General features: G+C 32.3%; 1 protein-coding gene across 1 annotated transcript; it reads right to left on the bottom strand.

Moving 5' to 3' along the window:
• Positions 1-1,658: 1,658 nt before the first annotated feature.
• LOC132719023 (toll-like receptor 7) lies at positions 1,659-4,731 on the bottom strand. Its single transcript, XM_060702758.1, has one exon. It carries the CDS (start codon positions 4,508-4,510, stop codon positions 2,279-2,281), a length of 2,232 nt encoding a protein of 743 aa, XP_060558741.1. The 5' UTR covers positions 4,511-4,731; the 3' UTR covers positions 1,659-2,278.
• Between the last annotated feature and the right edge of the window lie 10,651 nt (positions 4,732-15,382).

The following is a 15,382-nucleotide window of genomic DNA, read 5'->3' on the forward strand; positions in this document are numbered from 1 at the left end:
AGCATTTGTAATGTATAAGTAATGCATTAAACATTAACATGTAAAACGGATATTGATTTGAATAGTATTAAGATGTTTGCCTTTTAAGCAAAAGTAATTATCTAAGACTCCCATTGTATATTCTACATGTAGCTTTTGAACTATGCAGTATTTCTAGTAAAACATAGGGAAAATTGAGCGACATTGAACTTTTGTCAAAACATAGATTTATACCAGTGTCGGTCTTCGTAATTATATTCCTACGCATTTGAACCCTAACCGTGCATTAATCTACAATTACAAACTCAAAATTGATAACTATTTCCTAATTATGAACTCTTGCGAAATACATTAACAATGCTTTCTTTTTTCTTGACTTTGATTACACATGTAAATCATATGAACGATAGTTACTCCTTTTATTTGTTCGTGTATGGAACTGAATTTGTAAAGCGTATTTACTGCTGTTTTTTTTTGTTTTGTTTTTTTTTTTCTTGACAAATTGATGTTCAATGTTTTTATTGCATTTTACATCACACCGACACAGTATAAGATGATATGGAGCAAGTAAATTTAAGTAAGCGACCTAAATCACTAGCGCATGAAAGCCACATATGTATATGTTAATTGTACATCATAATACTGTATAGTTTGCCCTTACAAAATTGTGGTCTGTACTCATCTTGATATCTCCAAAATTTAAAAATAGAAGCTAGACAAGTTCACAAGGAAGTGTAATGAAGATAAATCATTGGTATAGAACAGCAAATCAAAATATGTTTATAGAGAAAATGGAAATTCCCTCAGTTTTACTTATTAGTCACGAGGTAGACTAAACTGACTTAACGAGTTAATTCGTTACAGTCATGGATGAGAAACGTTTATTTCGTTCATCTCAACTTTTGCGACAAAAGTTATATGCGCAAAATATATTTAGAAAACTTTGGTAGACGTCATGCACTAAATGATATCATTTGTATACTTGTACTTTGAATATAAAACTTGCAACAGCTTAAATTAAATTCTTCTAATTAATTTGATTTTTTTCCATGCATTTTTAAGATCTGCTTTACGTTATGATAGCTGTACTAAAGCATAAGCTATGATAAAAAAAAGAATTTTGTTACTATGGTGCAAAGGGTTTTGAATTCAATATCATTTAATACAATATTGTCCGATGAATCCTCTGAAATCTTTATAAAAATTAATATAAAAACATATCTTGCAGATCAATGAATAGCCATTGTTTGCATCAACTTCATTGTAACTTATGTGTGTTCTATGTAAACTGTTAAATTAAAAGTAAATCAAAATTGTTTGAATTATTATTATTATTATCATTATTAGTATTATTATTATTATTATTATTAATATCTAAATTGGGTATTTGTCAAATCATTCAAATAATGTTTTTTATCATTTAAAGAGTTATTGCCATGGCTGTTGTTGGTTTCTGATGATGCTTTTTCATATATTGTTCAGAAAACCACACCAAAAATTAAGTTAATTATGTTATATGTTTTGCATGATGCTACATCTTCATGTGTGTCCTTCTTTAACAAAAATATTTATATCAATATTGAAATTATTATAATTACACATCTAAAATGGATGATACAGAAAAACACGGAATTTAGCCATTATATATAATAATAAAAGTTCATATAACAAACTCTATATTAATGCGTAATATTTTCTCTATACATAATAAAAAAATGAAACAAAAAAACACAATATGACTAGCACATGCATAACAAAGGAAGCATAGTTTGAGCATATGTCGCAGTATGTAAGTTGTGACAACGTCAACAGCGTTGATGTGAAAAATACGTCTAAAGGTTCCATTTATGCCTATGTTCTGTAAAACTTGTCTGATTAGAGACACTTAAGCATGCTTCTGTCGTTTAACAACTGAGGAACATCAAACATGTATCACACGAGTTTTACGGAGAATACGGAAACAACCGGAGGTATATAAACTCACCACCCTTTAAACTGAGCTTTCTTAATCATAATGTAAAGTATTACACTAATCTTAACAAGTAAACATTTCATTTTTATCTAACGTTCTAAAGACAAATATTCTTTAAAGATGTAATATTAGTCCATTTTTTTTGTTAGAATAAAAAATCGTATTGTCATATTGCCCACTCGCTTTTGCCAAAATGTCTCAGAAAAAAGGAGGCTTCCAAAGCATAGGCCTGTTCATGGTTGAAAAATAACTCTGCAGTCCGTACTCATCCATATTTTGACGTTTTGTGTTTAAATAACAGATGTTTATTTACATATATATTGAGGGTCATTCAATGAGTTCTAAAATGGACGTGCAAACATTGTCCCACGTAGTTTTCATTCTGCATTCGCCATTTTCATGTGTCCACACAATTCTTACATTCCTTTGGTATAACTCTTTCATTGTACGTGACATCAGTTCTTGCTCTACATGTTCAATGAACATCAAAATGATTGGCTTCCCATTAACGTGCGCTTGATCTAGTTCGTTTTGACAATTAACACTATTACAGAAATTATTTGAAACTGCCGCAATGATAACAGATGCTTTATTAAGCAGCGAGTACGTTTCATTATGCAAATAGAAACCAGGTCGAAGATTAAGGTCGCCGGTACAAACTAAATTTCTGTCGATGTCCGTCATTAACTTGAGACTCTCGTTCAACTGGTGCAGGATATTTACGTTAACAAACTCTTCATCTTCGCTGCTATACGCAAGAAACACCACAAATTCGTATTGACCATCACCCATTCTTAACAAATTTATTACATTCTCCTTTTTCAGCATTTCACGCGCACGCTCCCTTTGCAGAAAATACAATATGTAAGAAATAGTTAATATGACACAAACAGTTCCAGCAGATACGCTTGTTGCAATAATAATAGTTTTTCTCCTACATATCTCTTCAATACTATCTAAAACATGTTCTGTTACATCCTCCATGTGACCGTTTTTACCAGAGCACACCAAACCTTGCGAAGATATATCAACATTGGGAGATTTTGTCAGCCAAGTGAAGAATGTTTTTGCTTCGCATTTAGAACAATCCAATGGGTTGTCTTTAAGGTAAATCGAAACATGATGCTCTGTTGATTTTTTCAAGCGGTGTATATCTTTTAAGTTATTGAGTGACAGCGGATCTAAAGTTTTTATTTTATTACCTTGTAGATTTAGAACGCGAAGTCTCTTTTGTCTTGTTAATGCGAAGCGTACTTGCTGCAGATGATTGTTAGAAAGATCAATTTCTTCAACCAACTCATTATATTTAAAAATGTCAATTGGAATATCTGTTAACTGATTATGTGACAAATCAATGTGCTGTAAGTTCTTGAGACCTGAAAGTATGTTTTCGAACAAATATAGGTTTTCTCTTGCCATTTTAAACAATAAATTATTGGACAGATTAATCCTCCGTATGTTTGGTATACACGATAGAAAATCTGGATGAATAAATTCCAAATCGTTATCCGAGATATCAATATGTTCAAATGAAGAAAAAGTAAACATATCACATATAAATGACACATCTAATCTCCTGATATTATTTTTTCGAGCGACTAGTGTTTTTGTTAAGAAAGCAGGACTAATATCGATGTGCACTTTACAATTCCAAGCCCACAAGGATATTGGATAGGGTATAATTCCACTAATGTTTAAAGTTACAGGAGACAGAGCGTTCCTCAGACTCTCGAATTCGACACGTTCAGATAAATTATAAACTAAATTAATTGCCTTAATTTTCCCAGGAAGATATGGTACTATGTTCTTTGGAAAAGTAATATAGCTTACATCAAGAGATTTGATATTAATCACGTCACTCTGGTCTATGCCATAATATTCAAAGTTATCTAAATTCGCATGAGATACATTCAGCATGTCCAATTGTTTCAATCTCTTGACAATTGAGGTAAGATTCATTTGGCTTAATTGCAAGCTGCTCATATCCAAGAGTGATATTTTATTCGACAGCAAATTGTGCACAACATTATCGTCAAGAATCAATCCTGTCCGGTACAAAAAAGACCTTGACAAGAACAGTGCTGTCAATGTTGGTAGTTTTACTAATTTGTCATTTCCGCCCAGGGCGCGTATAAACTCGACCGGGAATAATCTCACACTGTCACTCATGTCCAAGACTTCAACGTTGTCTAAATGTTCAAATGATCCTAAATCCAAATGAACTAAACAAATTATGTGCAGTTTTAAGACGCGAAGCTCTTTTAAACCATTGAAACAATTATCTTGTAAAACGAAATGATAATCGCCATCAACACGAAATTCTATCTGTGAAATCTTATCCCAGCCACTGGATGTGAAAGTAGAGCTGTTTAAAAAAGTATCATTTGTTAGTTGTAGACGCAGAAGAACGCTGACAGTTCCCGCTGGTACTGATACTGGTATGTAATTACATGTAACTGTTGTGTTGACTTTATTGCACGTACTTTCGCTTATCGAGGTTGACACCGACTCTGCTGTATTTAACGTCCACCAAATAATCACGATAAAGAAACCCTGCATGATTCCTTTTAAAATCCTTCATTTTCCATTTAAGGTTGTTGTTGTTTTTGTTGTTTTTGTTGTTGTTGTTGTTGTTGTTGTTGTTGTTTTTAATATATAAGCCGCATTTAACTCAGTTCACTAAGTGAATTTAAATGTCATATGTTCATATCTAATAAAAATCAATTATTTTACACGTACGAATGATATAAATAAAATCGGTAGTTTCCCGCGTTTTGCTTCATTTACGTCTTAAATTTGTTAATAAAGTATTTTTAAACTTCCTTTTTACCTTCCGGCAAATTAAAACAGATGGATCGAGAGGCTTTGTGTAAGTTGATAGACGCTTGCAATTACGGAATTAATCAGGATGACTATTTAAGATATCTGCGTAAAGCCAGCTCCTAAATAATCACGTCATAAAAAGCCTCTGGTTGGTATATTGCATCCTTATAGAACAGAATTAAATCAAATTTCTAGTAATCGGTATTACAGATATGACAAGGTGAACATTTACAGTGATTATACTCATGATACGACCAGTCATAGTTCAGCTTTGAGCCACTTTGGATAACTATTTTCTGGTTGTTTAAGATTTAATTCCGTGATAGATAATAATACACGCATAGTCTGTAGTCGTCAGCGAAACTAATATCTAATTTTGAGCGGCTTTTCATATAATCAGTGTGGATGAAAAGAAGACTAGTCATGACTATGTCGTAATGATAACCCGGCGAATGCGTATAAAATAACACAATTTCAGTTCTTAAATGTCTTTATAGTTTTAATGAACGTTTCTTACAGAAAATGCGTCCGTTGATAGGGTTTCGCAAAAACGCACTGACAGACTCGTCTTTAACAAATGACAGTCTCTCTCGCATATCGTAGCACAGGCTAGAATGCCTTAGACACGTGGCGACCTTTAGGTTATTATATAGCATTGATCTGGTACATCATAAAAGCTTTTAAATTGGCTTACAGAAAGCACAAGAGACAAATAAAAAGGACGATGTGTCGTCATATTGGTAAAAGATTATATATGTTATAGCGGTGACCAATTGTCGACACCTTCACACCGTATTACAGCCGCCAGTGACGACAGATTACTGCAGTATTGACAGCAATATAATTTTGGTTGGTACATTAACATTAAGCAAATAAAGACAATTCCATTGCTTCAGACTTATTGGCTCTGGATACTTTCATGTAATTTTGAACTCGATTCCACATTTAATATTATATTTTGAGCGGGATAAAATGGCGGCTTATGACGTCGTGTGTTCTCAGCAGCGTGTCTTTCACGGTAGGGAATCACGTGACTTTTACGGTTACGCGTACAGACAATATGGCGGCCTAAAAACCTCGCTTCACATGTGTTTTTCAGGTAATTCTTTATTATATCCCTTTTACTTACATACGAGACCTGTTGCAGCCTACGCAGAATAAAGAATTGTTGCCGCCTATACCTTATTTTCCACCCCTGTGCTCATAGCTTTTACAAACACTCAAAAATTCAACAGAAATTTTCAATGTAAACAATTATATCTCGGGTAACATTCACGCAAAATTTGTATTTTTTATGAATTTGATTAAACTACGTCGAGTTAGCAAAGAGAAAATGTTCATAGAATTTCTTTATTTGAAAATGTAAATATTAGGCATGTTAAATGTTGACTGGTCATTTTCTATTCCATTACACGAGAGAAAAATGATTTTGGTAACTCCCACGCATACTTTTATTGTTGATAACTCCCACGCAATATTTTATGTGCAGGCAATATCTATGCAGGTTATAGCCTAGATATTGATTGAAAAAAAATCATGATTGATGCATTTAGCATCAAACTTTCATAGAATTTTGAAAAATATTAAAAATACCGCAAATAGGTCCTTGATAGAAGTAACCCAGCAGGCACATCAACGGTAAACGTTGAAGTATGATCAGATTTCAACGTTGAAATAACGTTAGATTTATGTTCGAATTTGAAAGTTTAAAAAACGTTGAAGTTCAACGTTGGCACAACGTTGAAGTTTCAATGTCATTTCAACATACTTTAATATAAATATAAAGCAAAGTACTGTACGTAACAGAGTTTAACAAAAAATCAAGACACTATTAAATACTTCAGCTATTTTATTTCAAAACTACAGTTCAAGTGTAGCTAAAATTCAAACGATTTAAGAAGTCCTTTTAGTTTAACAATTAAGCTACAATCTGTTCCAATCTACCACTAGTTCTTCTTCTAGAGCTCTCTTGGTATGTCTAAAGTGTGTCATGATGGTGTTTGAATACTTCTACTGCTTCTGCAAATAAAATAAGAAGTTACATGTTAAAATTGACTTGGTCAATCTCAAATTATATATAATTAATCAACTTAGTGATTTGTTTTATCTTAAAATGCTTATCTTCTAAGATTTACATAATAAAACAGCATATAGAAATTAAGATACAGCAGCTGAAGTTTCATATTGACAGTAAATTATGTACAAAAACAACAAAAACATTTTAAAAAGAAGCTATTTAACCCTTAACCTCATATATACGCGAAACAACGCACTTTCGACCCCCCCCCCTTTTTTAGGCCTGAAATAGTGAGAAAATGTCCTATTTTTCCCCAAACACATGTTTTCGTTTGAGAAATGTTGTTAAAAAAAAGTGAGCACTTTTTCGGCGCCGCCCCCTGTCCAAAAGATACTTCAGGGGGTTGTCAGAAGGGGGATGTGCCCCCTTCTTTTTGGGGGGTTTGAAGGGGGGCGGTGTCCCCCTCATCGCAAAGAAAATTTTTGACTTGTGAGAGGCTTTAAATGACTCCAGGTCGATCATAAGGTAAGGTGTAACCAACGCTGAAAAGCCTTTGACTCTATCTCAATCCCTTGAGAAGTTGCAGCACTTTGAAGTAAATTTTGATGGAAAAAATCGAGGCAAAATAGTGATTTTTGGCAATTTTGAGATGTCCCCTCGTTGCCATGGTAACAGGAAATTTAACTTGAAAGAGGAGGCTTTTCAGTGAAAATGGCCATTTTTCACAATATGCTCATGGGTGAAAGGGTTAACTTAAAAAATTATAAATGTTACAAAACAACAATTTTTCACCAAAATTAGGTAAAAGACCACATGTTAACATGTAAAAACTAGATTTTGGGTGATTCAAAAGTTTTTCATCATTTTTTGTTAGCCCTTTACCCCTCGTTGCCATGGTAACAGGAAATTTAAGACTGAGCATGTCGTTACAAAAGCAATGGTCCAGTCAACATTTGTGCCAAGTTTGATTAGTATTGAAGCATTTTTCATAGTTTCATAGCAGTTTGAACTTGTAAGAGGAGGCTTTTCAGTGAAAATGGCCATTTTTCACAATATGCTCATGGGGGAAAAGGTTATGTCTGACCTATGATTGGTAAGAAAAACTGCTCCCATCAGTTACGTCAGCATTTTCCCAAGAACAGTCCTTTCCATGTTAAATTTATGGTATAGAAGCTATAGCTGTAATACTTTAAATTTAAGCCAGGACCAGGATCTAGAATATAAAATAAACTTATTATTCCCTATATATTCAAGGCAATTAAACTTAAAATTTAACACTCAACTTTATTATTTAACCACAAACAGTTTAATCAATATTTATTTTGAAAATGCAATGGATTTAATGGATTTTTCAAACTAATTCACATTTAATTTTACTATCACTAAGATATAAAATTAATACAGCTAAATTGACGAATCGTCTTGGGGCGTAAATTATATGGGGCGAACAACACTTCATCTGCTTATAGGTTACAATAATATGATAAATAAATTTCAAAAAGGCATGGCTTGTAAAATCATAAATTGCCAAGGACATCAATAACTTCGCGTAAGGCCTACCAAACCCAAAACATTCAATTAGGTCGCGTTTTGATACAAAAGTCTAAAATGTTAGAAGGAGGTTTTGTATTTCTGTTTTTATTAGTAAAATTACAGTTGTCATTTTTCATATTTTGCAGATATGGAAGGTTCCATCTCGGATATTGTTTGTGATAAATGTGGGAAACATTTCATTCGCGGATAGCTCTGAAATATTGACCACATGAACAGTCTACACGGCACAGGACCTTATAAATGTTGTGGTAAAACATTTTATAGCCCAGCAAATCGGAAACGTTACGGGTTTTACTGCTGATATTAAGATGACATTCAAACATAAGTCCTCTAGATTTTATTACCTAGTTTGTAAAATAAAAGACCCATTCTAATATACTTTAGGTTGTTTTCTTTTATGCTTTAGATTAAAAAAAAACACACACAACATAATAATGTTAAATACAGACACTAATTTGAAAAAAGTTGGTTTCATAAAAGACTAAGTGATAAAATGACTTGAATGTCTTTAAAATCTTAATATAACGAATAACATAAAATGCCATACCTGTCACGTTTCGATTTGTCACAACATTTACAAAGTCCTGTGCCGAGTAGCCAGTTTATGTGGTCATTAAGACAAATATTGCCCAACATTATTCACAAACAATACCCGAACTGGAACCGCCCATATCTGCAAACTATGAAAAATGACAACTGTAATTGTGCTTATACTGAAATCGACCTCCTTCTTATATTTGAGACTTTTATTTTAATTCCTGCGATTAATTCATCTATATCGAAACTTCATTTAATATATTCACGTGAGTATGTATTCTGCTACCTGTATCCATAGGGGCTTTATTCTATCCAGAACCTTTTGGCGGTATTTTTAATATTATTCAAAATTCTTTGAACGTTTAAGGCTAAATGCATCAATCATGATTTTGTTCAATCAATATCTAGGCTATAACCTGCATAGATATTACCTGCACATAAAATATTGCGTGGGAGTTATCAACAATAAAAGTATGCGTGGGAGTTACCCAAATCATTTTTCTCTCATGATTTGGAATAGAAAATGACCAGTCAACATTTAACATGCCTAATATTTAAATTTTCAAATAAAGAAATTCTATGAACATTTTCTCATTGCTAACTCGACGTAGTTTAATCAAATTCATAAAAAATACAAATTTTGCGTGAATGTTACCCGAAATATAATTGTTCACATTGAAAATTTCTGTTGAATTTTTGAGTGTTTGTAAAATCTATGTGCACAGGAGTGGAAATTAAGGTATAGGCGGCAACAATTCTTTATTCTGCGTAGGCTGCAACAGGTCTCGTATGTAAGTTAAAGGGATATAATAAAGAATTACCTTAAAAACACATGTGAAGCGAGGTTTTTAGGCCGCCATATTGTCTGTACGCGTAACCGTAAAAGTCACGTGATTCCCTACCGTGTCTTTTGTATGTTTAGATCTTATCAGCACTGGGAACCGTTCCATTTTATTTTTGTCCTTAACGTCATTTTGTATTACAGCAATTAACATAATTACTAAATTGTACGCCGGTGAACGTTTACATATACATGTTTAATCGGTAGTAGCTCACGTACTTTGACCAAAGTAAGCAAAATGTGAGGACACAAAATAATATTGTCTATAAATTACTGTTTATTCTGAACATATTAATGACTGTTTCTTAAATTATTAAAAATATGTTCTTTTGCAGTGGCTAAGTCGAAATTAAGATCTTGACAAATTCAATGAACGCGTTTGTTCATCGCCTTCTGCTTTGAATGTCAATTTTCCAAATGTCTGTATTATTGAAAATTTTAGAAGATATTTGCTGCACTGGTTAATTGAAATGAAAATAATGCCAGGTCATTGAACTTTTTTTCTATAGCTGGCATTTACTATTTTCAATATTGACTTTTCTATTAACTGTCATAGAAAGGGCTTTACCAGTATATTCCCGTTGCAAATTGGAAATCCTGCTTCATTGATTTACTTGGAAGGTAAGTATTGGTAGGTCATTGAACTGCTGTTCTCTAAATTTGTCGTTTTCCCACTCATAGACTTTTCTATCAACATTTGACATTAATTAACACTCGAGGAAAGGGCTTTACCAGTATTACCCCTATATTTGTCATATACTTAAAGAAAACGGCAAAATCTGATAGTTCAATTCCATATATAATCAAACGATGATCATAAGCTGGTCTAAAAATACAAATCGGTTTACGTTAGTGTATACATGCTCAATTTGTCGCCACCTTTTGTGCAGAACCTCGTGTTAAAATTCATTTTAGATGAAAAAGATGAAATATTTACAAATCGGTCCAGGGTATGGGATCTACGATAATATTCCCTCATTTATGGCATGATGCGGTTATCAATGATAGCTTAAGGTTTTTATTAAGTTCTTTTGATAACGTTTTTTTTTTGGGTGGCATAGGGGAGGGGGGAGATTATAAACAATGACACATTTGTTCAATTGTTCGTGAAGTACAAGACGTCCTAGTTATAATTTAATATTACATGCTCGGCACGAATCACTAAAGCTGGTCGTGAATGATCATTGCGTATGATTAATTGCCATATACGAGTATAGACATTGTGCAATGCATACAAATCAAATTCTTATTTCGAGCTAGCAGTCGACTGCTCTAGAATAATATGTAATATAAAGCGAGAACATAGTTGATAAAAGAATTCATACTGATTCCTTACTTGTACAGTTATTCAAAGCTAATATATATAATAAAGTTATATTGATAATATTAAAGATAGCTAAATAATTTGAAATTTTAACTTTGTTTCACAATATTTTGGTAGAGAACAAATTTCTGTTTGAAAACTATATATCTCCACAAACCCGGCTAAGATTATAATGACAAAATATATTAAGAATACACTTTTTGTAGTTTTGTTTTATTTGTGTATTCCATAAACATGTAGTGCTTTACTTGTTGCAGTAAATGGTTAAGTAATTTAAAGACAATCAAATAAAAGCGTAACCGGATGTTCTAGATCTTTCTACAATAAGTAATAATTATGTTCTACAATAAGTTATAATATATGTTTGTTTATTTTTGGCGCCATGATTTCTTTAAAAGAAAAAGTAAAAAAATGTTGTAAGAAAATCCCAATTTCATTTTAAACATGATTATTGTTATGCCTATTTGCACAATCTATGACAAACCAACATAGTGCGTGTGCGACCAGCATGGGTCCAGGCCAGCCTTCGCATCCGCGGAGTCTAATCAGGATCCAAGTTGTTTGCTTATAAATCCTATTAGAAGCAGAGAAACTGATAGTGGACATAATGAATCATGATTAGACTGCGCGGATGCGCAGGCTAGTCTGGATCCATGCTAGTCGCAAACGCACTATGTTGGTTTTGTCATTGCACGGCTCAATTATTGGTTCAGTTGAATATTTCACGTACCCAGATAGTCTTTCATGTCAATAACGGTCAAAAGTTAAAAAGATAATCTAAATAATAATCTCAGAACATTGAACGTCTGTACAGAAATGCTCAAACTATCTTTCTTGTTTCAATAATATTCCATATGGAAAAAGTACAATAAAGATTTGAAAAAAGGTCGAGTTGTCTACGTTGGAGTAGACATAAAAAAACCTTAGGGACTTATCTATTTTAAGATAAAAACAATGTCTGTACATCTCTAATTCATGACATAGAAATTGTTTGCTGTCATATTAAATTCATACTAACTTGTTCAAGAAAATTGTCACATACGCATTTCACAATGTCATATCATGAATGCTTGCTCTAAATACAGAACTTTGAAAGTAACTATGTTAGTTCATAAATATGTTCACACCAATGCCACGTAGTAAATGACTGATCGGTTATTGATTGCGAAATATTAGAAATACATTTAAAGGATGGTTGTTTATGTAACTGGCATCGATTGTTGATTGTACGCAATAATAATACTCATTAAACGAAATGAATACCATTGAAGTTTGTTTTTGTCACGCAATTATTCATCATCATAGAAAGACAATAACTGACATTTCATTTTTAAAATTTCTCTTTGTTTTCTATTTTTGTCTAAATAGAAAGAAAGTCATTTTACTGTCTTGTACTCTCTTTACCAGAAAGCGATAAAGCACAAAGCAACGTTTAAAGATATCTTCTTAAATTTGTTCATTACTGCATTTATCTACTGGCTAAATGACATACTCAATGAAGAGCAAAGGGAAAACTTGCGCAAATGTCGTGTTGATGTGATTGTATGGCATTTAATGTGTGATAAAAACATAGAAGTATGCTGTCGCACGAAAGATTACCGCAATCGACAATGTCGACCATATTCTAAAAATGCTATGCACTGCCATATTACAAAACCACATTTGGACAGTCTTTAAAGATTGTATGATTATCATGTTATTGTCTAAAATTAAGAAAAACTAAAATGAGGTAGTGTAGTCAATTCTGATAGGACCTTATCATTGAGCATTGATTTGTTTCTATCATCATCTAATGAATTGAAATTTTCCTAATTTTAGTGGCTGATTTTAGATCCAACTTGGAATTTAACCAAATTTTTACATGTTATCATAAAGGGATGCAAAATCATAAACGTGCAGGTCTCTTAGATTATCCAAAACTTCCATCACAATAGGTAAGAAATCAATTGAGAATTATCAAGTCATGTGATTTGAGGAAGAATAATCGTATTATGCACCTAAATAATTATGTAACCACAAAGACAAATACTGAGTCAACTTTGAATTTTATTGTAAATATGTAACACATGTACGTTCTTTTTGTTTTTCTATCAATATTCAGTTTAAAGAACTGTAACAGATCCTCAAAGTTTGACGATTACTTGTATGTAGATTTATGACAGTTTTTCATTTTAAATCTGGATATTTGCATACTGGATTTAAATTGACTTACACCTTATGATATTACAGTATCATATTTTATGAACATCAATTTCATTTACATATTGAGAATCGTGTCAAATTCAAAAATACAGATTTTTCTCATAGACAAAGTGTTGAATATGCCAAGCAAAGTATAACAAAAGAAATTAAACATTTAATTTCAACCTACATCAAAGAACTGGTGATATACTAGAACAGAAATATGTTCGTGTGATTGATTGATTGATTGATTGTTGTTGTTGCCTGTGTGCTTGTGTTTGTTTTTTTTTGTTGTGTTGTGTTCTTTGTTTGTGTGTTTGTTTGTTTGTTTGTTTGTTTGTTTACGTTTTTGTCCTTTACGAGAACACAAGATTATGAAACCTGCGTGTGATAGAAAGCTTTCAATGTTAAATATAATTGTATTTAGAAATATATATCTTTTTTCTCTCTTAAGGCCTCAACAGACGGTAGGATTTTGAAGTACAACACCAATTAAAACTAAGATGTACAGACAAATCTTAAAGGCTACTATTTCTTAATTTCGGAATCTTAAGTCTAGATGTAAGGGATAGGACATGTTCTATTTTGAAAATCTTGTCGTACAGATTTTTACAGACCTCCCACAATGACAAGTAACAGATTACCAAATTATCTCCTGATAATGGGTGTAATGAATGAAATTCCAGAACAATTAGGGCTAAAAGGTAAACATAGAAGTAAGATGGGGTAAAAATGATGTTGAAAAACTCTTCAGGAGACCCAAAGTTGTGTTATGTTCGAATCCCAAATTATTCCGAAAATGATTATGTCACGGTATTGAATTGTTCTCTAATTAGGGGAGGGGAGGTAGTTTGTAGGCGGCCAGATAGCTTAGTCAGTAGAGCCGCAGTACGGTATTCCGAGGGTCCCAGGTTTGAGTCTCGGTCAGGCTTCACATTAAAAAAAATATATATATATATATTTTAAATGGAGGTGTTTCAATCATTACTCATGGCGACAAAAGTATTTAGTGAGTACAGTATGTAAAGAATCAATGTAAAGGGATCCTTTTTAGGGGAAGCCTCAGATGATTCTTACAGTGTAGAATTACCGTCTGTATGCAAGTGTTGTATAGCTTTGAAAATTGTACATCGTATCTCTAATTAGTGCTGTACAACTAAATCCTACCGTCTGTTGAGGCCTTTAGTCTATGTCAGTTACCTTCAAGTTATTTTTCTATATTTACCCACGCAATGTCTTTCATTCTTTAAGCGGCTATTTACTAACCACTTGGTGTGGCTGATGTGTGGGAGTCCTTGTTTGTTAGTAGCAAATTCATGCATTGTTTAGTCAAGCACGCTATCCTACCGACATCTCTTGTTTTTCATCAATGCAAATTTTTATAGTTAAAACATTGATATATTATCCACACAGAGTTGTATTTAGGACTTTTTATACAATTAAACAATACATTTTACAAATAGATAAAGAAGTCATATGTCGATAATTTTTGGTCAAATAATAAGCTTTAAATAAGTTTTTTGTTTCATAAAATTATTCCTTTTATTTTATGAAATAATTTTAACCATTTCTAAATGATAGTGTGCAATAAATTCGGTCTGGACAATGTCCTAACTTTTTGATATTTCAAGATACCATTAACTACTAAATAAAGTTGTTGATGTTTCCACAGACACTTATTGTACGTGTTGTTTTGCTTTTAAATGTTAGAGGAAAATACGTAATATAAGGGTAATTCGGAGTAACATTCACGTGATTGATGACGTAATATTGACGTAAGGCTTAACTAAGGTTCTTTCCTTCTCTCCACATAGTTTATACATGTTTGTAGGAAAACAAATGATGACGCGCTATGAGCTAAAGTGTTTTCAGTAAGTAGTAAAGTACATGCCTAAGTTATAACTTATTTCACATTTATAGATTTTATTTAAGATATTAGTTCTGTAGTGCTGTTAAAAGCGATGAAATATTAATGTCATGATAATACTAATAAAAACGATCTTATATTGGCTTTGTTATATTGGCAAAACAAATTTGTATAATTTATATTAGCTCTGTGTTAAAAGATATAAATACTCCCTATATTGCTTACACTTGTGAATAATTTGTTAAACAAAATATCTTAATTTTTAGTACAATGTGGTATAATATTGG

The sequence above is a fragment of the Ruditapes philippinarum genome, unplaced genomic scaffold (genome assembly GCF_026571515.1).
Source record: "Ruditapes philippinarum isolate M1 unplaced genomic scaffold, ASM2657151v2 ctg2203_1_1_1_1, whole genome shotgun sequence".
NCBI classification, from domain to species: Eukaryota; Metazoa; Mollusca; class Bivalvia; order Venerida; family Veneridae; genus Ruditapes; species Ruditapes philippinarum.